The sequence below is a fragment of the Hemibagrus wyckioides genome, linkage group LG06 (genome assembly GCF_019097595.1).
Source record: "Hemibagrus wyckioides isolate EC202008001 linkage group LG06, SWU_Hwy_1.0, whole genome shotgun sequence".
NCBI classification, from domain to species: Eukaryota; Metazoa; Chordata; class Actinopteri; order Siluriformes; family Bagridae; genus Hemibagrus; species Hemibagrus wyckioides.
Genome location: NC_080715.1, coordinates 11,058,154 through 11,083,090, shown reverse-complemented (window position 1 = coordinate 11,083,090; position 24,937 = coordinate 11,058,154). Strand labels below are relative to the sequence as shown.

Genomic DNA, 24,937 nt, shown 5'->3' with positions numbered 1-24,937 from the left:
ACCCGAGGCTGGTGTTACCAATGGCAGTAACTTCGATCTCGGTGTCCACACTGAAACTGTCAAAGACAAAAAGTGAAACTAGAGTGCATGCAGGAACACATGAGACCAAGAAACACTGCTGTGGTTAAGGACAATCTAGCTGAGCTAGAAACAGGGTCAAAATATGAATAAGGTGCTGAAAATGTCCAAATAGCTTCATAACAGTTACACAGTCCATGTCATGATGTAGGAGAATGAAGACCCCAAGTGCAATGCAGGAGCTACAGGCAAAGAAAATTTCCCACACATGGAGGAGGGAGAGATTAGCTCAGATGAGCCAAAGTCAATTCAATTTTATTTGTATAGTGCTTTTAACAAAGAGCATTGTCTCAAAGCAGCTTTACATAAGAAACAACATAAGAAAACAACAAACATATAAACAGACAAACAGTCCTAGATGTTATCCCAAGTGAGCAAGCCTGAGGTGACTGAGGTGACTGTGGCAAAGAAAAACTCCCTTAGATGGTATGAGGAAGAAACCTTGAGAGGAACCAGACTCAAAAGGGAACCCATCCTCATTTGGGTGACAGCGGAGTGTGAGATTACATTGTGCGTTTATGTGTAGTCAATTGTGTGATGCCAATACACCGTGTGTAGAATATTATGTAAATTAATAAGGAGGTTGTTGTCCACAGCGCTGCTTGAATATCCCAATCCTCACAAGCAGAACCCGGCTGGAGCTGGTCCATCTCCGGATGCCACTGGAGCCGGCACAATCTCTGTATGCCTCGGGATGGGTAGAAGAAGGGAAACAATGGAAAAGAATTAGCGTAGCTGCTGTTCATAATATTAGCAGCACTAGATGATAATGTGCATTTAATCAGATGTACTGGAGTACAAGGTTATGGGAAGTGTTAAATGTATGCCAGGCTAAAGAGATAAGTCTTTAGTCTATGTTTGAACTGGGAGACTGTGTCTGAGCCCCAAACACTGTCAGGAAAACTATTCCAAAGTTTTCATTCATTCATTGTCTATACCTGCTTATTCCTAGGACTCCTAGGGTCACAGGGGTCTGCTGGAGCCTATCCCAGCGCACATAGGGTGAAAGGCAGGGGTACACCCTGGACAGGTCGCCAGTTCATCGCAGGGCCACACATAGACAAACAACCACACACACTCACTCCTAAGGGCAATTTTAGAATTACCAATCAACCTAATGTACATGTTTTTGGACTGTGGGAGGAAACCGGAGTACCCAGAGTAAACCCACACAGGCACAGGGAGAACATGCAAACTCCACACAGAAAGGCCCCAGCCTGTTCAACCCCAGGATTCAAACCCAGGACCTTCTTGCTGTGAGGCAACAGTGTTAACCACTAAGCCGACTATTCCAAAGTTTAGGAGCGAAATACGAAAACGCTCTACCCCCTTTTGTAGACTTTAATATTCTGGGAACTACCAGAAGTCCAGAGTTTTGTGATCTTAAAGAGCATGGTGGATTGTAACGTGTTAGAAGACTGGCTAGATACGTGGGAGCTAAACCATTTAGAGCCTTGAACATAAGTAGTGCTAATTTATAGTCAATTCTAAGTTCAATTCTAAGTAACAGCTAGCCAGTGCAGGGATGATAGTATTGGGGTTATATGATCATATTTTCTTGACTTGGTAAGAACTCTGGCGGCTTCATTCTGGACTAACTGTAGCTTGTTTATTGAAGATCCAGGACAACCACCTAGCAATACATTACAATAGTCCAGTCTGGAGGTCATGAATGCATGAACTAGTTTTTCTGCATCAGATACAGATAAAATGTTCCTAAGCTTGGCAATATTTCTAAGAGGGAAGAAGGCTGTTTTTGTAATATTGGAAATATGAGTATGAAGTTGCTGTCTAATATTACGCCCAGGTATTTCACTGTTGAGCTAATAGTAATAGTACATCCTTCTAAATGCAAGCTTATTACACATTGCTTTATTTTTATTTTTTTTGAAGCCACAGGTTTCCTGAAATTTTCAAAAAAATTCAGCTTATCTGGGCTTACAATTCTCAATGACTAGTGACCCAGTGCTTCAAAGGGCTAGTCAAGGACCTTGTCTGCTCTTCCCTAACAAAGGAGCTGGACCCTCTGCAATTTGCCTACCAGAATAACGTCTCCATTGTTGATCCCTGAGTGGTTGCCTTTGACAAGTCATGGTGCTGGGCAATCTGCAGCACATTTTTGATCATTGGGACCCCTGTGCAGTGAGTCCCACTAAGGACCACTGATCGAAATCCCAGGTACACCAAGCTGCCACTTCTGGGCCCTTGAGCAAGGTCCTTAACCATCAGATGCTAAGTTAAGTATAAAATAAGATCAATTGTAAGTCGCTCTGGATAAAGGTGTCTGCCAAATACCAGAAATGTAAATGTGTAATGTCCCACATTTCAAATATCCAGAAGTCCAGATTGCAGAAGAATTAACTTGGTCTGTATACACTGCAGCCCGAGAAAATTCAGATTGTCTTTACTGTTCTCACCATGTTCTACAGGTGCACCATCGAACGCATCCTGACAGCCAACATCACTGTGTTTCCGGACACACAGTGAATCTGAACGGTAATGGGACAGCCCTGAGAAGGGTGGTGCACTCATTTATTTACCCTATCCAGTGTCGACATATTGACTGAAAATTCTAACATAATCATATAATTCACTGTCAGGGGTGTAAAGTAACAAATTACAAATACTCTCGTTACTGTAAATGAGTAGCTTTTCTCATGAATTGTACTTTATTAAGTAGTTTAAAAACAGTGTACTTTTACTTCAGTACATTTTTAGTGCTGTATCGGTACTTTCACTGTGCTATTTTTCCACAACCTGCTTACTTTATATGTTTATTTTTTCCTCTCAACAGTGACTAACTTAGCATTACTTAAAATTTTACTTAAAATGTAGCTTTAAACATTACTTAATTTAAAGCTGCAATTGTTACACAATATATTGAGTGTAATGTTTAGTAAATTTAGCACAATTTTTAGGATCAGCCAGGTTAGCATGTGACACAGAACCGAGCTTGATTTTTGAATCTAGCAATTTGCGGTGGCCATTTTACACAAGTCGGGGTTACAGCAAAGGACTGTTCATCCATGCTGAAGGTAAACAACTATAAACGTTATGTGAAATAAGCAAAGCTTTTCTTTATTAAATATTCTGAATATGCACTTTTCAATTTTAATTCAGTTTTAATTTTCAAATTTAATTCGCATTTTAATAGATTTTGAATGAACACGTGTGTGTGCAGCAGAGGCTTGAAATTTTGTGAGACCAAAATTGACATTGTCATGTTACTTCAGATGTTGAACGATTAAAATGTCTCCACGATCTTTCTTTGATTGTAGTATTGTGATATAGTGCTGATATAGTATCTGTCAGTGTCAGTTCTGTACTATTCGTACTAACATACCGTATAACACGAGGTATGTTCGCAGTCGCATCGCAGCGGTAGTTCTGGATGTTTATCTGTAGACAGGGTTACGCTTGTGTAACATTGCAGTTCTTCGTTATCATGAAATTTTATGGTTTACATTCGTTTTATAGCCATGCTAGTTTAAACTATCAAACGATTTTACTAGCACGCTATTCTGACGTTTTTGCACAAGCAAAATCTAAAATTTAATCATGTGAATCGTCAGGACTCTAAATTTCATACCGGATCGGTCGAGGCCCGGGTTAACAACGACCGCCATCGGCGCCGTTGACCTACAGGCCGCCGGTGGAAATTGGGCTACTGTTGGTCGAAGAAGTAGAGGAGGGAGGAGAGTGTGCAGACAGAGAGAGAAGAGGAAAGGTAAGAGCATAGGACTGAGAATAGGAACTCTGAATGTTGGTACTATGACAGGGAAAGGTAGAGGACTGGCTGATATGATGGAGAGACGGAAGGTGGATGTACTGTGTGTACAGGAGACCAGGTGGAAGGGTAGCTGGAGAGGTGGAGGTTTGCGCTGGAGAGAAGAGGAATGAAAGGCAGTCGTAGTAAGACTGAGTACATGTGTGTGAATGAAAAAGAGGGAAGTGGAACAGTAATATTACAGGGTGAAGAGGTGAAGAACAGGAGTACAGGTACAGGAGTTTAAGTACTTGGGGTCAACAATCCAGAGTAATGGAGAGTGTGGGAAAGAGGTAAAGAAGCAAGTGCAGGCAGGTTGGAATGGGTGGAGAAAAGTGTCAGGAGTTCTGTGTGATAGAAAAATATCAACAAAATCAAGGGGAAGGTGTACAAGACAGTGCCATGCTGTATGGTTTAGAGGAAGAGACAGGAGTCAGAGCTGGAGGTAGCAGAGTTGAAGATGTTGCAGGAGTTAAGGAAAGGAACCTTGAAGGACAGATGGTAGTGGACTTTGCTAGGAGGATGGACATTGTTGTGGTTAACACTTGTTTTCAAAAGAGGGAGGAGCATAGAGTGGCTTACAAGAGTGGAGGTAGGAGCACACAGGACTACATCCTATGTAGAAGAGGCAATCTGAAAGAGATTAGTGACTGTAAAGTGGTAGTAGGAGAGAGTGTAGCCAGACAGCATGGGATGGTGGTGTGTAGGATGACTCTGATGGTCTGTAAGCAGAGGTCAAAGATAGAGATAGAGAAAAAAACCAAGTGGTGGAAGCTGAAAAAGGAGGAATGTTGTGAGGAATTTAGACAGAAGTTGAGGCAGGCTCTGGGTGGTCAGGTAGTGCTGCCAGATGACTGGGAAACTACAGCAGAAGTGATCATGGAGACAGGAAGAAAGGTGCTGGGTGTGTCATCTGGAAGGAGGAGAGAAGATAAAGAAACTTGGTGGTGGAATGAGGACGTTCAGGATAGTATTCAGAAGAAGAGGTTAGCCAAGAAGTATGGTTCTCTTTGGGAGTGACCAGGTTGGACAGGAAGTGACACGGTTGGACAGGATTAGGAACGAGTACATCAGAGGGACAGCTCATGCTGGATGTTTTAGAGAGGCCAGGTTAAGATGGTTTGGACATGAGGGAGAGTGAGTATATTGGTAGGAGAATGTTGGACATGGAGCTGCCAGGCAGGAGGCAAAGAGGAAGGCCAAAGAGGAGGTATATGGATGTAATAAATGAGGATATGAAGCTAGTGGGTGCAAGTGTTGAGGATGCAGAAGGTAGGGATAGGTGGAGAGAGATGATTTGCTGTGGCGACCCCTGAAGGGAAAAGCTGAAAGAAGAAGAAGAAGAAAGGGCTTTCACACCAAATACTGACTTTGTTTAGTTTATTTATGTTTACTGTTCTTAATAGTACTTTTTTTTAAATGTTGTATTTCACTGTCTTTTCTTTGCATCAGTTATTTGCATGCGTCTAAGACTTTTGCACCGTACTGTATAAAAAATGTTGTGTGTATTGTGTATATTGTATTGTTTACAGATAACAGTTGTGAGAGTAGTTGTGCATACTTTATAATTCACTAATTAAACCTTACTGTGATTATTAGCAGATTATACCTTTGTATTTCAGTGTTGTTTTAGGGCACCATGGAGACACAGCAGGTAGCATTGCTGTCTCACAGCTCCAGGTTCCCAAGTTTGATCCTGAGCTCTGAGTTCAACATGTTAAACTTAGAAACATGTTATTATTAACTAAACATGTTATGGAGGGGTTTCCTCTGTATTTTCTGCCCACCTCCCTAAGCAAATGCCAGGAAGTGGATTGGTTACTCTAAACTAGTTACTATAAATTTCCTCTTGAATGACTGTGTGAATGTCAGTATAGCAAGCTGCCCAGCAATAGACTGGCATCCCATCCAGGTTACACCCAGTGTTCCCAGTATCGATATAGTGTTCCCAGTTCAGGGTGGTGGTAGCTCAAGTGGTTAAGGTGCTGGGTTGTTGATTGGAAGATTATAGGGTTCAAGCCCCAGCACTGTCAATCTGCTGCTGTTGGGCCGTTGAGCAAGCCCCTCAACCCCTCCAGGGGGTGCTGCATCATGGCTGCTCCTGCCCTCTGACCCCCAACCTTCCAGGGATGGGATATGTGAAGAAAGGATTTCACTGTCCAGTAACGTATATGTGACAAATAAACACAACTACTGTACTGCTTTAGATCTACTGTGACCCTGCCCCAAAGATGAATATTATTGTTATTGTATAGTTTTATTCTCATTATGTATTATGCCTGATGTGGTACAATAATATCAACACAGCCTTTTAGTGTAGTTTTAAGTGTACAGAATATAACTACTTTCATAATGTGTCTGTCTTTACAATGTGTGTTATGACATGTCCATCAAAAGCTTCACAAACTCGAAGGATTTTTGTGCTTGAATGGCGACCGGAATCATTTCGGTCGGAACAATATGTAACGCTTCTGTATGTTCTCTCCGGACTCATAACAGTGTGAAACCATCGAGATGGCGCGAGCATCCAAGGTAAAATAAAGTATATATATATAAAAATAAAAGTGAGATATTAAAGTGCATGTGTGTGTGTGTGAAAATTAACAAAACTGCATCAATACTGTTTAATTTTTACGGTAATGACAAGAAAGTTTGCCGGTACTCCTAGCTACTTGTTTGGGCAAGTCTGAATGAGTGCCGAGTTACAAGGCGGAGTGTCGTTAAAGCGGAAATGAATAAAAGTGAAAAGTAACAAAATATAAATATTCAGATTGTATACAAAGTAGGTATGATGATATATAATCTATTTCCGCTAACATTAATCTGCTGAGATTGTGTTTAACGTTATTAAAATACTGAATGCTACTGCATTCATCTAAGCCATAGAAGAACATGTGTTGAATTTCAGCTATAAGAGATGTTTACAGAAGGCAGATATATTTATAATCTGTTGTTTTTGCCCTTAGTCACTCTGCTCCGAAATCCACTTTCAGTCTGTTTGTAAGCTGAATTCATAGATTACAGATTTTTACACTGTTTACTCTGTTCTTCTCTCTCTGTCTGTCTGTCTCTGTCCCCCCCTCGTCTCTCTCTCTCTTCCTCCTCTGTCTGTCTGTCTGTCTCTCTCTCTCTCTCTCTCTCTCTCTTCCTCCTCTGTCTGTCTGTCTGTCTCTCTCTCTCTCTCTCTCTTCCTCCTCTGTCTGTCTGTCTGTCTCTCTCTCTCTCTTCCTCCTCTGTCTGTCTGTCTGTCTGTCTGTCTCTCTCTCTCTCTCTCTCTCTCTCCTCCTCTGTCTGTCTGTCTGTTTGTCTGTCTCTCTCTCTCTCTCCTCCTCTGTCTGTCTGTCTGTTTGTCTGTCTCTCTCTCTCTCTCCTCCTCTGTCTGTTTGTCTGTGTGTCTGTCTCTCTCTCCTCCTCTGTCTGTCTGTCTGTCTGTCTCTCTGTCTGTCTGTCTCTCTCTCTCTCTCTCTCCTTTTTTTGTTTGTTTGTCTGTCTGCCCCCCCTTGTCTCTCTGTCTTTCTCTCTCACTTCTGTCTGTCTGTCTCTCTCTCTCTCTCTCTCTCTCTCTCTCTCTCTCTCCTTTGTCTGTTTGTCTGTCTGTCTGTCTGTCTGCCTGTGTCTCTCTCTCTCTCTCTCTCTTTCTCTCTCTCCTTTGTCTGTTTGTCTGTCTGTCTGTCTGCCTGTGTCTCTCTCTCACTCCTCTTCTCTCTCTCTCTCTCTCTCTCTCTCTCTCTCGCTCGCACACTCTCCCCCTCTCTCCCCTCTGCAGTCAGCTGTGGTGCTTTGCGTGGATGTGGGCCTCTCCATGGGTAACTCACCCTTTGGTGAGGAAGCCCCATTCCAGCAGGCTAAGAAGATCATTCAGAAATTCATCCAGCGACAGGTATGTTGGTTCAGTTCACTACTTAAAAATATCCATGGTTTGGCTGACATCCACAGTCTGAGCAAGATGTTATGATCATCACAGGTCTTTTCTGAAAGCAAAAACGAGTTGGGAATAGTGCTTTTCGGAACGGACGACACCAAGAATCCACTCGCTCAAGATGACCAATACCAGAACATCTGCATACACCGACATCTGATGATGGCTGACTTTGAGTTGCTGGAGGATGTTGAGCATAACATTCAGTCTGGTGGTCAGCATGCTGACTGTATCCTTTTTAATATTTTTTTTTTTACATTTAACTCTCTCGAATATCTTTTTATATTGAGTAAAACATATCCTTTTACATATATTTTTTTTTACATTGATTCTCTCTCTCTCTCTCTCACACACACACACACACACACGTCCTTCTAATACTAATTAGCACAATAATACTAGTACTAATATTAACAAGTAGTGTATATATGTGTGTGTGTGTGTGTGAGAGAGAGAGAGATGTGGTGCGAATGCATGGGTTTTGTCAGCATTGTTGGCGTTTTGCAGTGAACATCAGACCTTTCAAATCCTTGACCTAATGGCTTCCAGGGCTTGATGCTCTTGTCGTATGCATGGATCTTCTCCAAAAGGAAACCATGTACGTTTATTTTTTTTTTGCCTTGGCAAATGTTGTCGTATTTTAAACTTTCTGAATGTTAAATGATGTGTCGATTAGGGGGAAAAAGTACGAGAAGCTGAACATCGCTGTGCTCACCGACCTCAACACACCAGCCTGTGCAGATCAGCTGGACATCATCATTGGGAACTTAAAGAAAGCTGGCATCACCTTGCAGTTCTTGTGAGAGATGTTTAAATGATAGCATGATATTTATATATTGTAGTACTTCTATAATTGTCTTCTAGTATTTTGATAAATTTGTATGTTTGTGTTTGTTTGTAGTTTGCCGTTCCCTGTGGATGCAGATGAAGGGGGTGCTGCAGATGGAGATAGACCGGGTCCGAGGCATCCACCCCACAGTGGAAAAGGTCTGAGCCGGGAACAGAAGCAGGGGCTGGAGATGGTCAGGCAGGTCATGACTTCTCTAGATGAAGAAGATGGCCTGGATGAGGTCCACGTGTTCAGGTACAGGTGGCATTTGGCATGTGGACCCGTGTCAAAACAGAATTTACACAAATATGTTTATACAAGCCTGATTTAAGGAACCCTTCTGCCCTTCCTCACATCATGAGTGATTTGATTGGAGTTATATCCCACCCATTTAAAAACTGATGGCCTATTATGACTGTTTTATATTTAAATAAATATAATAGGGTATAATACTAATAGTTTGCAAATAATTATTTAATGCTAAAGAAACAATTTCTCAGGTCTCTACAAGCCTGCACACCACTCTAGGAAAATAAGCTAGATAAGATAAGCTCTCATTTTTGGGATATATTTGTTTCTCTATTTCGCAGTGATGCTGTGGAGAAGCTGTCCATCTTCAAGCGGATTGAGAGACGACCGATGGCTTGGCCCTGTCAGCTTACTATGGGAAGCTCCCTATCCATCCGCATCATCGGATACAAAGCTGTGAGTTTTCCTTAAACTTTTTTGGTAAAACTAAAACCTGAAACTTCAGATAAATTTAAACACCCTTGTCTCCTAGTATTTTCACATGCGACAGTTTGTATAGTGTGCAAAAAAATAATGTTTTTAAAGAATTATGTGGACACAGAAAAAAAAATCCTGTGGTCAGTTAAAGGGGTGAATACTTGTGCAACACACTGTTAAAAAGCCTATTTGGGGTGTTTTTCATTCCAAAGGTGTGTGAGGAGAAGATTAAGAAGACCTGGTCTGTAGTAGATGCTGAGAGTCACCAGAAAGATGACGTAAAGAAGGACACAGTCTACTGCCTCAACGATGACAATGAGACTGAAGTGCAGAAAGATGATGTCATTCAAGGTGAGGGTTGGCCTTTTGGATTCCTTGGGAATTTTTTTAAAAAGATTTGTCTTTACTTTGTCTTGATGCCAGAGTTTTATTGGTTTTGTGTAATTTCGCATAATTGCTTATATTTTGCAAACCAGTGTGTATTTTAGTAGTAGCCAAATAAGCCATGTATTTTTCTCTCTCTCTCTCTCTCTCTCTCTCTCTCTCCCCTTCCTGTTAGGCTTCCGTTATGGGAGTGACATTGTACCGTTCTCCAAAGTCGACCAAGAGCAGATGAAGTACAAGTCAGATGGAAAATGCTTTGCTGTGCTTGGCTTCACTAAGCAGGAGCTGGTGAGTTGCTCAACACTAGATGGAGCACTTTCTCTGTAATTCGGTTCCAATTCACAAAGTGATTCTGCAATGGTTCTCTGCCATTTAGTGTGACATCTGATTTCAAAGCAGTAAAAAAAAAAAAATCCATCCTCTACTTTTATGTTCTAAATCAGGGGAGTCCAATCTTATCCTGAAAGCGCCAGTGTTGGTGCAGGTTTTCATTCCAACCAAGCAGAAGCCATACCAGTTTAATGGGTTTTGATTAGACTCCGATGTGGCTTCTGCTCGGACGGATTGTAAAGCTGCACCAACACCAGCCCTTTGTAGATAAGATTGGACATCCCTGATGTAAATATTCACTGCACTTTCTGAGTACATCAACTCCAGTGTTTATTGTGTTTGGCTGAAAACCTTTGAATGAACAGATGTGCTACACATGTGGTTGTGCCTTATTTATGTAATATTAGGATCTGTTGTAATGTGTATTTATTTTGTGCAGGTTTATCGGCATCATTTCATGGGTCAACAGGTCCTTAAGGTGTTTGCTGCCAAAGATGATGAGGTGAGTGTAGCTTGATATATCACTGCTGTTATTAGAGCATAATTTTTTCTGATACAGGTCAGACGCCTGGTTTTTGGTTATTTAGAAATAAAACTATATTTAAGGTATTGGCAAAACCACATGCTGTTGGTAAATTAGAGGTTTTATTACCTGTGTGTGTGTGTTTTCAGCATGCAGCTGTTGCGCTCTCCGCTCTGATTCATGCTCTGGACAGCCTGAAGATGGTGGCTATTGTTCGTTATGCTTATGACCGCCGCAGCAACCCACAAGTGGGTGCAGCTTTTCCTTGCGTCAAAGACAAATACGAGGTATGTGGGTCTGAGTCATACAGAAATATGCCTCATGCTATGTGTGTCACCCTGGAGTCACTGTCCTTCCTTCCTCCGCTCCTCAGTGCTTGGTGTATGTGCAGTTGCCATACATGGAGGACCTCCGCCAGTACATGTTCCCTTCACTGGAGAACAACAAGAAATTTGTTCCATCAGGTGAGAAGTCATGGGATCCAAATAGGATCCCGTTTAAACTAATAATCAGCTATTAGAACCAAGTAGGCCTGTCAGGAATATCCTAATTGTAGTCATCTGAGCTGTCTGAGCTAGTTTTATATTCATATATATCACAAGACATGCATTTTCTTCCGGCAGCCAGTAGAAGCCAAGATTATGGTCTCTTTAGTCAATAAAAATATGTAGTACATGCTTATTGTTAAGTAGCACCACTTAAACAAGACATTTGTTCTTACTGTTGCTGTGAAGTATAACAAAAGTACACACCACATCCACAGATACAGTCACTAATACTACAAATAAAAAATAAAGAAATAAACCACCACTAATCCACCACATTTTCCTGGAAAAGACAAAAGCAAGTGTGGTCATTCCATCTATTGTGGGGGCTTCAGAATGAGCAAGTAAATATCAGCATGCCTGAAACAGATGAATCACAATAACGGACAGTTTGAAGCATTTTATAGCCATAGAAATGTTGCTGTATGATATAGCATTAGTATTCGATTATAGTATATAGTATAGTACTATACTCTAATAACCTTTAACTAAAATGTTGTGATGCATAAATTCCAGTGTTGCTTAGTATGGGGTTTTTATAAACATGAGAAAAGATGAAGGGAGCTGATGAAACATTCATCGTTTCTGTTGGCTGTCATGAATTGTCATGAACCTGTTTTATAAATGCAGTTCTGTCTCTCTTTACCCAGAGGCTCAGCTGTCAGCAGTGGACAATCTCATCAGCTCTATGATGCTGGTGGAGGAGGATGAAGATGGAGTGATGGAGGACATATTCAAAGTCAACAAAATCCCTAACCCACAGTTTCAGAGACTTTTCCAGGTAAGAGATCCACATGGCTTATTTAGAAGCTCAGTTTGTGCAGGATATTGTCTGAAATCAGCCAGAGGGCAGAGCGCAAAACTGCTGTGCTTGTGGTTAGTCTTGAATATCTATTTTTCTTCTTCTTCTTCTTTCTTTTCTGATTTCTGAATTCAATCCATTTTACTGCCTCAAAAGTGTTTCATGTAGTGTTTCATGTTTAACTGAAGGAAATAACTGCTGATATTTCTGAAGGATAAAATTGAGCCATAACCTTTACAGAATGAAAGGCATTTACCAAAACCTGGTAAATTTTAATAACCTGTATAACAGCTTTAAAGCAGATTTGAATCTCATTTACGGCGCTTCATCTCAATTCTTTTCAAATTGTTTTTGTTTATATAGCAGCTTTATCAATAATCACAAAGCAGCTTCACAGAAATTCAAGTGTTGATTTTCAATAATGCGCAAGCCAGAGACAAAGGTGACAAAATAAATAAATAAACTGAAAGGACCCAGATTAAAAAGTTCTCTATGTGAAGCTTGATAGTGGCATTAGAAATCATTCCCATGGTATTAAGGGTGGTTAGTATACTGTGATTAAGAGTCCAGGGATGAGCACATGAACATCTTTTTGATTACAGCAGCATCTCTTATGTACAGGTATAGAGTATACAGGTATGATCTCATCTACTGAACGCTAGGAAATTCCCAGGCATTTACATATGTCATGTGACATCATGATGCTTGTTACGGTAACATGACATGTCACTGAAGAGTGAAGGTGTGAATCGGTGGACCTTTAGAATTCGACAGCTGTCAAGTGACTAACGTTTACAGTGAATGTTTTTTGATGTACTAGCAGGCATTTAAATATGGCATGGATAACTGGAAAGGGTTTTGTCATACATCATAACCCTGAAATCCTTTGGCCACACGACCGCAATATTATATAAGAGGATGTTTGGATTGACCAAAAAAAAGTCTGCATAGAAATGTAATAGACATTGTCTAATTTCTGTAGTGCCTTCACCATCGTGGTCTGAACCCAGATAAACCCCTGCCTCCTATGGAGCCATGGCTTAAGCAGATGCTGGATCGTCCCCAGGCCGTCTCTGCTCGCTGCCATGCACCTCTGCAGGAGATGAAGAAACTCTTCACCCTGAAGGAGGTGGTGCAAAAGAAGGGCCAGAAGACCAGCGCTGATGTGTTTGGGAATAGGTAAAAAAAAAAGAAAAAGAAAAAGCTCTGGTCAGCAAGAAAGGAGGGGAAGTCTTGGGGAATGTGCTTGCATGGCTAGGCATGATAGAATCAATAACAATGAGTCCACTCTGAAGCTCCTTATTAGTGTTATACACTATATTGCCAAAGGTTTTGGGACACCACTGCAAATTCTTGAATCTGGGTTGGACTTGGAGTGCTTCAGCATTCCAAGACATTTTGGATAATTTCATGCTCCCACCTTTGTGAGAACAGTTTGGGGATGGCCCCTTCCGGTTCCAACATGACTGCACACCAGTGCACAAATTAAGGTGCGTAAAGACACGGACGAATGAGTTTGGTGTAGAGGAAATTGACTGGCCTGCAGAGAGTCCTGACCTCAACCTGATAGAACACCTTTGGGATGAATTAGAGCGGAGACTGTGAGCCAGTGCCTGACCTCACAAATACATTTCTAGAGGAATGGTCAAAAATTCCCATAAACACACTCCTAGATGTCCAAAAACTTTTGGCAATAGTGTGTAAGTGTAAATTTAATTTTTAGCCAAGAAACCCTTTATCTGGTTTTGCAAAAAGTATATACAACAACTATATATCTGTAATATATATATATTTGTGCAGGTTTATCGGCATCATTTCATGTAATATATATCTATAATATATATGTAATAGCCAAGTAATAGCTTTATGTGTTCTTATAGTTGACTTCTGGTGCTTAAGTTCTTGCACTGTTTCTTCAACTAGCACTGAGGAGCCAGATGCTAAGAAGTTCAAAATGGATGAAGGGGAGAAGTTCAGCCTGGCAGAGACTTCAGAAGGAAACATTACCTCTGTGAGAAAGCATGAAATAAGTTCCAGGATTTTAACATGCGATTCAGAACAAAATTGGCCAGACAGCTAATATGGTCCCACCGTGTATTTTCCTTTGCAGGTGGGAAGCGTGAACCCTGCGGAAAACTTCTGCACATTAGTTCAAAAGAAGACCGTTCCCTTTGATCAAGGTGAGAGATGAACAGGTGTTTTCTAATCTCTTGTATCTTTTTTTATGCTTAAGAATATTCTTTATAATTGAGGAATCAGATCATATATGAATAGGAAAATGACCAGTGAATGGTGTAATGCGACCCAGTGTGAAGTGTAGTTATTATTCTTAACCTGAAATTGAGTATTTTCCACCTCCATTAACACCACCTCCCAATTTGTTTTATTCCTCTTTTACACTCACTCACTCATTCCAATCACTTTCCACTTTATTAGGAACACATATATGCCTGCAATGTTTATGCAATAATCCAATCAGTCAATCTTATGGGAACAGAACAGTGCATAAAATCATGCATAGACAGATTGGTTTAAGCTACCAGGAAGAATATAGTAATGAGCAGAATAGCAACTCTTTCTCTCTCTCTCTCTCTCTCTCTCTCTATATATATATATATATATACACACACACACACACACACACACACACACACACACACACACACACTCTACCAGTCTGGACACATCTTCTAATTCCATGGTCTTTCCTGATGTTTATTTCTTCAATGCTGAAGGCGGCCGAAATACACAATAATGTCGTTTGAACAGTTGATATTGAGATATGTCTGCTACTGATGCTCTGTAAAGCCTTCATAACGGCTCTAATCTGAGGTGCTGTTAATTGGTGATTTCTGAGGCTGGCAACTCTAAATGAACTTCTCCTCTGCAGCAGAGGTAAATTTTGGTCTTGCTTTACTGGGATGGTCTTCATGTGAGCTTTGATGGGTTCTGCAAATGCACTTGACAATACTGTTCTTGCAAGAACTATTCCAGAACACCTGACCTTCGTGTCTTAAAATAACAACTGACTTTTTTGTTGTCATTACATATGGATTACTTAAGTCCATGTGTGTTTTGAAATAGTTTTGAAATCTCCAGTATTGTTCTAGAATGTAGAAAATAAATCCCTAAACAAAAAACATTGAATTAAAAGGGGTGTCCAAACTTTTGACTGGTAGTGTGTGTATATATATATATAATATACACACATTCACAGAGATGCTTTTTAGCTTACCACAGATGTAGTGAGCCATTATTTGAGTTTTCAGTTTTCCACCTGAGAAAATAAAAATGCCTTTTTTCAAACTGAAACTATTCAAACTGAAATCATTTGAATTTTGGCTTTAGGCAAACAATAATAAATCTCTCCGATTTATCCTCAAAGCCCTTCGTCTTCCATTCAGTGTCACACTCATCCAGTCAGAAACAAGCATTCACAACACTTTAATACGCCATGGATCGGCTAGTTTCTGAGTGTACTCTGGTGTTTCCAGTTTCCATTGTATCTGCAGAAATGTCCCTCAGCTGATCACCTTCACATGTCTGTTGATATAATTGCTTTTGCCACCTTTGTCACAGTTTTGCAACATTCCTGCATGTCCATGCTTTACTGTCCCACTGACTCGTTTTGGTTTCGGTCCTTACAACAGCATGCAAGCAGCTCACCCACAGGATGGAGCAGTTGCTGGGCAACAGGAGCACCGACTATTACATGAAGACCATCACATGTATCCAGGCCTTCAGAGAGCAGTCCATTAAGGTGAATGCTCAATCAAGGCTCAATATTCAGTTAGGTTTCACTTTACAATCAATATTGTCAGTCCGTAGCTTTTCTAGCGGGCTAACAGAGTTAGTTTCGCTAAGTGTGTCATTTTTAGACTAAGATCCCCACTCGACACATCTGGAGTGTTTACTGTCTTACGTCATTCATGCTCTTATCAGTCAGGTGAGGGGGAAGGTAATCATTAGCGATTGCACAGAATGAAATTTTAAGTGTTCTCAATACAACAACAAGCACTGATAGTTGCAAACGGCAGATGAGTCGCTTCGGATGAGTCACAAGAATTCTCATTTCGAGTGTACTGAACACCTGTTGAGTCTTCTGACAAAGCACTCGTGGGCATTTTAGGCATTTGTTTACAGAGCTGTGTGAATGACTGTGCACTGAAATGTACTAATATGTGTTAATCCCAGATAATCATTAATACAGCACTTTTTTTTTATCATAAAGGTCTACAAGGATAGTTGATGCTTGAGAGTGTGTGAAACATCTAAAATGAATTTTGATGTTTCTGACATCAGCTAAGTAACTAAAACATCATTCCTATCCTTTTCAGAAACACTCAGGGGCTGTATTTAAAACCCTGGTGACTAAGGGGGCTTTCAAAACTGGAAGTTTAGTCTGAAACATTTGGTTTTGGGTTCTGGTAAACATCGCCAAGTGTGAAAAAGATTAACAGATATGTTGTATGCATTATCTGCATTCAGCTTCATGCTAAGCAAGTTGCCTTTCTTTACCAGAGCATAAGATTATTGAAATTGCTTTGCCTCTCACCTTATCAGGGGATAAAAAAAAAAAAAAAAACTTCATAGTTTATGAGTAAAATATACTGTCAATTTCAATGATCAATTTTTTTGTACTTTTGTTCCTTTTTAACATTTAGACCATTACAGAAAAATATACACACATAGACAATAAGGTATGAGGTTAGGAATTGAACTGTTATGGGTCGGCATCAACTGAGGATCCCAGCACTTTCGGGTGATCAGATATGAAACTTGTTTTACAAAGTAACACCTCATTCATTAGCACAGGAGTGTATTGGATGGATCAGATTAGGTTGCTAGGGTTACATTTACTAATTTGTTTGGTAAAAGAATTGGAAACAGTATGGTATAAACAAAATAATAACTGTGTGAGTGTGTAAGAAGGGGTTAGGGTCAGATTTCATTTTGCAGCAGGCAGAAGTGAGATTATAAAATGCTTCCATGCACACCTCGAGTAACAATCTCATTACTGATAACCTACAGATAGCTGAAGAGCACCTCTAAGCATTGCTCTCAGCTAATACTTACATACAATACTTACATCTTATTAACTGAGTGACTAAAAGGTCCTTAGTTTTCCCATAGGACACATTACAGGTCTGACATCTTTAGTTAGATTGTAGACTGTATATCTAGCTTGATACTGATCCTACAGCAAGCAGTGCTGGATCAAGGACAGGAAGGACCTCCGTCATCTCAGCAATGGACTCATTTCTCTGTTGCAATCAGGGAAGCGCTTCTGCTCCTTGAAGGCAAATGCAGAGAAAATGAGGAGGAGCTTTCTTCCCTCAAGCCATTCGGGCCCTCATCCAAGAGAACGCCTAGAGCTTTGAGTTTTTCTGGACTCATGTCAGAACACCTACTACCTCAGCCTGACCTTTGCACAAAAATACAGTGGCACTACATGCACATTTTTGCACTTTAACATATAAACATTCTATATTCACATTCATTCCATTCATACCACGTCCCTGTATTACATACAGACCTGATCACTGTATTCCGGTACCATATTCAGATTTTTCTATATTTTATGTTTTCATCCGTATTTTTCTATATGCCCCATATATGTATTTTATTTTATTTTATCTTATCATTATTATTATTATTATTTTTGTACCTTAGTGTTAATTCTATTTTTAGAATGGTTCTATTTTTTTGACTATTTTTCAACTACGTGACAAGTTTTGAATTTGATCCAGAATTTCAGGCCAGACTCCTTATTCAGTATTGGGTCTCTAGATATCATATAGGATTGATTATACACCATGTACACAGTTGATTAGTGAACAGTGGACTAGTTAAAGTGCTGAAGTCATTTCAACTTTTCAGGAATCAAATGCAGACCTTTTCAACAGCTACATGCAGTCTCTGAAGGACAGCGTTCCAGACAAGAATCTTCAGGAATTCTGGGATCTGCTCGTTGCAGGTGTGTTTGTACAGGTTTTATATATATATGGTTTTACCAGTGAATAGACAACATTATGCTATGCAAGATCTCTTCCTGCAGATTCTATTACGCTAATCAGCAAGGATGACGTGGATAGCAGCACAGTATCCAAGCAAGAGGCAAAGCAGGTGATTTAAATGCTTAACCCGTCTCATGGAGTCATTCGGCCTGCTTGTGTAATTTAGTGATGCTAAGATGATAAAATTCTGTTATTCTCTAAAGACAATTAAAAAGAAAAGGGCTTCTTGTGTATGGCTGTAGATTTGTGCCTTGTGTATGTTTAGCTGTAACCGAAATCTATAACTTTCACCAGTTTTTGACTTTCGAGGAGAAAGAGGAAATGGCAGCTGCTCCTTCCCATGACGACGCAGGAGATGTGGATGATTTGGTAAGTACCCTTGTTGGTGCTAAATTAATCAGTGTGGGTGGAAGCTGTACTGAATGGGTTTTTTATTTATTTATTTATTTATTTATTTATATTTACACTAGCATTCTGTGTGAGCTTGGCTAATCTTTTACATGCTTGTGTTTCTTTTCAAACAGCTGGACATGATGTGACCTTAGACTGTCCTTCAGTGTTGCCTTCATTCCTTTCCACCAGGCCTCCAATCGGTGCTGAGGTCACAGTAATGTTTGCACTTAATACGACACAGGAATATGTACCAAAATTAAAAGATGTTCCACTTAAAGTTGTGACTCATTTATGGTTGGTAACAGCATTCAGGATTATTACTTTATTATTACCTCATCTAGCACATTAACCATTTGCGTTATCTGCCAGTTTTGCTCTGCATATCAGAAATAGGAGATTTTCTCAAAGATTTCACAAATTAGACCATGTTAACTAACCACTACCAGTCTTCTATGTTATCAGAGAGAATTATGGGTGCATTTTTTTCTTATAATTGTTTTCTTACAGAACAATATTAAATATACAATATTATTGTAAACAATATTTTCCTACTTTTGGTTGTTGCAAGTATATCCTGCTGTAATCTTTGTCTTTCTACAGAACAATATCTTTTGTAACTGACAGTATAATCATTTTTTAGTATGTTGGTATAAAGGTGTAAACCGGTTTTGATGTCTAGTTTTATCAGGGTGGTGAAACTTATGGCTGGCGGGAAGATCTGGTCTTTTTAATGTGCTTTGCGTCTGTATTGTATTCTGTATAACTTCATCTCTTGTTCTTGCGACTGAAATTGATTTGTGGGATGGTACTATTTAAACCAGAGCACTATCCTTCCGTTATTGTGGATTTTGTCGGTTGTTTAACGCAGCAAACGACAGGTTTTCATTGGGGTTTTGTCAATTTTGATCAGGCACATGTTACAAGTTAGGATTAAATACATTGATCCCAAAGGAAATTCTTGTAATTCTTGAAAATGTATGTATTAGCAGGATAAATATACACAAGCTGTTTCTGATCTGCATTTACACTTCTGTATGACTAATGAGAAAGGCTGATTGTAGACCATATAAAATATATACAAAGGATATTTACATACGTTTTTCAGAAGCTTATTTACTTCCTGATCTTATTAATGTTTCGTTTTAAACATTTTGACAACTCAAGAGATTCAATTTCTTGGGAGGTTCAGTCTAAAACACAGGAGCAGATATCACTGATGTGTTTTATTACTTACATTTGATGTAAAACACGACAGGGCTTGCGGTTACTGTAAAAAATAATCAATGACTGAGTGGTGTGGTGTGATGCGGCAAAGTTAGAAGTACCGCTTCGAATTTTCCTGTAGCAGCACATCCTGAAGTGTTTTTCCCCCTCTTATACCAAAGCAATTTACCAACGATTGCGTTTCAGTTTGACGTACTTTTTATCCGTTTATAAGTACATTTACTGTTGTGGAACTTCCACAAAACAAGTTCCTTTTATGACGTCTTTTATAGCAGCCATAAACAGGCATTCCTTCACTTGCCTCTCTACTTTACTATCTCTTGAAGTATAATATACTAAAGAAATGAAATGCAGCTTCCCGTGGCTGAAAACCTTAAGGTAGAGCACTAACTTTTGGGGCGGTGGTAGCTTAAGTGGTTAAGGCTTCGGGTCATTGACTGGAAGATCGGGGTTCAAGCCCCAGCGCAAACCAAGCTGCCACCATTCGACCCTTGAGCAAGGCCCCCAACCTACCCTGCTCTAGGGGTGCTGCATCATGGCTGACCCTGTGCTCTGACCCCAACCACCAAGGATGTCTACTGTCAGTGATAGCAAAGCATTGACACTGGAGACTCGTTCCATAAATGGTGAATAAATGTCTCTTCACAGAATTCTTCAATACAAGGTCTTTCTTTCTTTCTTTCTTTCTTTCTTTCTTTCTTTCTTTCTTTCTTTCTTTCTTTCTTTCTTTCTTTCTTTCTTTCTTTCTTTCTGTCTTTCTTTCTGTCTTTCTTTCTTTCTTTCTTTCTTTCTTTCTTTCTTTCTTTCTTATTTGAATTGTCACATAAGTTATACAGAGTATACCCTTTACAAAGCTGCAAGTTGTTACTATGGAAATGATGGCGCTTTAGAGCAAGTGCATTAATATAAATTTGTCAGAGCTGCTGTTACAGAACATTACTCAACACCTGACAAATCAGATTTATGAATTCAGCAGCTCTGTTGTGAAAAGATTTTAGGGTCGTGTTACAAGAGCGACATGACTATGACACCGTCAGTGCTGAATACGAAAAAAAAAATAGCTTTATGACAAGCCTAAAGGAATATTCGAAGAACTTATTTGTCAGACTGTCTGCTGATATTGATGAGTGTGTCTGTAGATGATCTATTGCATGAACTATATCATGACCCTCGCAGGCTGTGTGCACAGCTGATGTCTGATGGGTTGCAGCATGACACGTTGACATCACTGGATATGTTCCTTGACTACCATTCACCCAGGCAGAGTGTAATCATGGATGTGTCAGTCAGTGCTCTGTTCTTGACAGTGGCTTGTGGTCTGTCCTTTGAGGTTGGGTAAAAATAGGCTTTTATGCACCACAGTCTATAGTCCAACTCTCTCTTTTTTTTTTTTCAGATTGATTCTTTCATTGGTCTATTGACCATGTCGTATTTTCACACGTGTCAGAATAATTGGCACCCCTTTACATTTAATACTGTTCTTTGTAATTATTTCTACTATGGTTTTAACAGTACAAAATTAAAAAAATTTGATATGATACAGTGGTGCCTTGATTCAATATATTTTTGATAAAGCAGAAATTAGCATTGCCTGAAGATGTGCCTTAGATTTCATTTTCAACTGATTAAAATATTTGACATTATTAAAGAACATTAATTGAAACATAATAATGTAACAGTAATTAAACATTGGCTCTTGGGTCCTGCTTTCGAAGCTTGACTACATCTCAGAAATGATGTTGCACACATTTCGGAGAGAGTTTTAAAAACAATTCTTCTCCTGAGATAAGAGTTTTTATTTAAAAGAAAAAAGGAAGCTTCTTTAACAGGATGGAATGTGGGCTTGATGAAGTTTGAATGTTTACGGCACCACAGATAATATAAGGGATATTTTATGTCCAATGGCCTTTTTTTTTATTATACAGTCTGAATTTATTATCCGATGCATAGATATATTAATACACTATATTGCCAAAAGTTTTGGGACACTCCTCCAAATCATTGAATTCAGGGGTTGGGCTCGGCCCCTTAGTTCCGGCGAAAAGAATAATTGGTGATGCTTCAGCATACCAAGACATTTTGGACAATTTCATGCTCCCAACATTGTGGGAACAGTTTGGACATGACTTCTTCCTGTTCCAAAATGACTGCACACCAGTGCACAAAGTAAGGTCCATAAAGATATGGATGAGCGAGTTTGGTGTGCAGTCTCCGCTCTAATTCATCCCAAAGGTGTTGTTTTATCAGTTTGAAGTCAGGACTTTGTGCAGGCCACCAAACTCACTCATCCATGTCTTTATGGACCTTGCTTTGTGTACTGGTGTGTGGTCATGTTGGAACAGGAAGCGGTCATACCCAAACTGTTCCCACAAAGTTGGGAGCCAGAAATTGTGCAAAATGTCTTGGTATGCTGAAGCATTAAGAGTTCCTTTCACTGGAACTAAGGGGCCAAGACCAACCCCTGAAAAACAACACCTGAATTCAACGATTTGGAGGGATGTTGCTATATATACACTATATTGGCAAAAGTATTCGCTCACCTGCCTTGACTCGCATATGAATTTAAGTGACATCCCATTCCTAGTCCATAGGGTTCAATATGACGTTGGTCCACCCTTTGCAGCTATAACAGCTTCAACTCTTCTGGGAAGGCTGTCCACAAGGTTTAGGAGTGTGTTTATGGGAATTTTTGACCATTCTTCCAGAAGCGCATTTGTGAGGTCACACACTGATGTTGGACGAGAAGGCATGGCTCTCAGTCTCTGCTCTAATTCATCCCAAAGGTGTTCTATCGGGTTGAGGTCAGGACTCTGTGCAGGCCAGTCAAGTTCATCCACACCAGACTCTGTCAGCCATGTCTTTATGGACCTTGCTTTGTGCACTGGTGCACAGTCATGTTGGAAGAGGAAGGGGCCAGCTCCAAACTGTTCCCACAAAGTTGGGAGCATGGAATTGTCCAAAATGTGGACAAAAATCCAAACTTGGTATGCTGAAGCATTCAGAGTTCCTTTCACTGGAACTAAGGGGCCAAGCCCAGCTCCTGAAAAACAACCCCACACCATAATCCCCCCTCCACCAAACTTTACACTTGGCACAATGCAGTTAGACAAGTACCGTTCTCCTGGCAACCGCCAAAGCCAGACTCGTCCATCAGATTGCCAGATGGAGAAGCGCGATTCGTCACTCCAGAGAACGCGTCTCCACTGCTCTAGAGTCCAGTGGCGGCGTGCTTTACACCACTGCATCCGACGCTTTGCATTGCACTTGGTGATGTATGGCTTGGATGCAGCTGCTCGGCCATGGAAACCCATTCCATGAAGCTCTCTGCGCACTGTTCTTGAGCTAATCTGAAGGCCACATGAAGTTTGGAGGTCTGTAGCGATTGACTCTGCAGAAAGTTGGCGACCTCTTCGCACTATGCGCCTCAGCATCCGCTGACCCCGCTCCGTCAGTTTACGTGGCCTACCACTTCGTGGCTGAGTTGCTGTCGTTCCCAAACACTTCCACGTTCTTATAATACAGCTGATAGTTGACTGTGGAATATTTAGGAGCGAGGAAATTTCACGACTGGATTTGTTGCACAGGTGGCATCCTATCACAGTTCCACGCTGGAATTCACTGAGCTCCTGAGAGCGACCCATTCTTTCACAAATGTTTGTAAAAACAGTCTGCATGCCTAGGTGCTTGATTTTATACACCTGTGGCCATGGAAGTGATTGGAACACCTGATTCTGATTATTTGGATGGGTGAGCGAATACTTTTGGCAATATAGTGTATATATATATATATATATATATATATATATATATATATATATATATATACACACACAGCTCTGGAAAAAAAAATAAGAGACCAGTGCAAAATATTCAGTTTCTTATGTTTTTTCTTCCAGGTTCATGTATTGGTGAGATGAAGAGTTTTGTTTCATTTTTTGTGAACTGCTGACAATATTTCTCCTAAATTCAAAATATAACTATTGTTATTTAGAGTGTATACTTAAAGGAAATGACAACACATCAAAATAACCCAAGATCATGCAGTATTTGCAGAGCTTTAATAACTCAAATAAAACAAAATGAAATAATTTGTAAACAAATTGTGTTAATGCTTTGGCTAAATAACATTAAGAAATCAGTATTTGGTGGAATAACCCCGATCTGCATGCGTTTTGGCTCCATGCTCTCCACCAGTTTTTCACATTGCTGTTGGGGAACTTTATACCACTCTTTTTGCAAAAAAGCAAACAGCTCAGCTTTGCTTGATGGTTTGTGATTATCCATCTTCCTCTTGATGACATTCCAGAGGTTTTCAATAGGGTTCAAATCTGGAGATATACAGTATATATATCAACAGCCTTAAAATTGAGTGATACAACAACACTATTGTTGCAGCCCTAATTTATTCTCATCTTCATTACAGGTGTCAATAATTCTGCAGAGTATTTCACTCTGTCACATTACATTTCTTTCATTCGTTCAGCTTTTGAATGTGATATGAAAAAAAATATAGACCATAGATTTTCTTCAAGCTATTTCAGCCTTCATTTTCACTGATTTACAGAACAGTTAATGCAAAAGTGTGGTTTCAGATTTTACCCAGAGACATGAAAAGCAGGTGATGAGAACATTTTACATTTATTCATTTCTGAACCGCTTTTTTTTTTTATCCGATCGAGACAGCATACCATCCAAGCTGAGGAGGTACCGTGACTTTTTTATCAGTCATGAGATTAAAATCTACAACCTTCCAGTTACAATGCTCCTAATGCAATATCTTCTTATCACTGCACAGCTATCGACAGTGATGATGAGGTCAGATATAGGTGAGTAGTTTTTTTTTTCTCCATTTAATTCAGACCACTCAATACTCAGGCATTGATGATGGGCCTCTAGCCAGGAGGAAATGCTTAATATCCTTTGATTTGAATTTTAATTTGACAGATGGAATGGGGGAAGGTGAATCATGGGGGTGTATGAAGCCATTATTAGGTGTATTTTTCAAGGGAAGCTTTGTGGTTGGTGTGTAAGAGAGATGAGGGGAGGAATGAATGGATCTGCTGAGGAAAACACACACAAATCATTGATAATGAAGAAAATGGTGCCACAAAGGTGATGGACACTGAACACAAACATTTACTGCTGCTGCTATTTCTTTGGTTGAGATTTCTGGATTTTACCTTGTAATGTGCAGGACATTTGCCCATAGATGTTTATCACCTCCTCCAGTTCACATGCTCAGTTGATGACACATGAGAGAAATGAATCTGACCTACAGTCAGCTCCAGAAATATTGGCACCCTTAGTAGGGTATTTCTGTGTTTAATTAGCTTGATCGCTGAGAGAAACTGAAATATATCTATTGCAAGGAAATGAAAAACCCTTATAAAAATATATTTAA

At 39.9% G+C, this 24,937-nt stretch overlaps 1 protein-coding gene across 1 annotated transcript; it reads left to right on the top strand.

The window, feature by feature from the left end:
* Positions 1-6,241: 6,241 nt before the first annotated feature.
* Positions 6,242-19,411, top strand: xrcc5 (X-ray repair complementing defective repair in Chinese hamster cells 5). The gene is made up of 21 exons (XM_058393680.1): positions 6,242-6,376; positions 7,611-7,724; positions 7,809-7,992; positions 8,313-8,361; positions 8,440-8,562; positions 8,665-8,847; positions 9,183-9,297; positions 9,531-9,669; positions 9,878-9,990; positions 10,472-10,534; positions 10,705-10,842; positions 10,929-11,019; positions 11,751-11,881; positions 12,885-13,081; positions 13,826-13,913; positions 14,013-14,082; positions 15,553-15,662; positions 17,783-17,879; positions 17,961-18,028; positions 18,214-18,288; positions 18,444-19,411. Exons 1-21 carry the CDS (start codon positions 6,359-6,361, stop codon positions 18,456-18,458), a joined length of 2,181 nt encoding a protein of 726 aa, XP_058249663.1. The 5' UTR covers positions 6,242-6,358; the 3' UTR covers positions 18,459-19,411.
* The last annotated feature ends 5,526 nt before the right edge of the window (positions 19,412-24,937 follow it).

Excerpts from the sequence above, each read along its gene's own strand:
- xrcc5 (XM_058393680.1), top strand. Across the intron at positions 10,535-10,704 it reads TTGCTGCCAAAGATGATGAG|CATGCAGCTGTTGCGCTCTC; the intron begins GTGAGTGTAGCT and ends GTGTGTTTTCAG. Across the intron at positions 14,083-15,552 it reads GACCGTTCCCTTTGATCAAG|CATGCAAGCAGCTCACCCAC; the intron begins GTGAGAGATGAA and ends TCCTTACAACAG.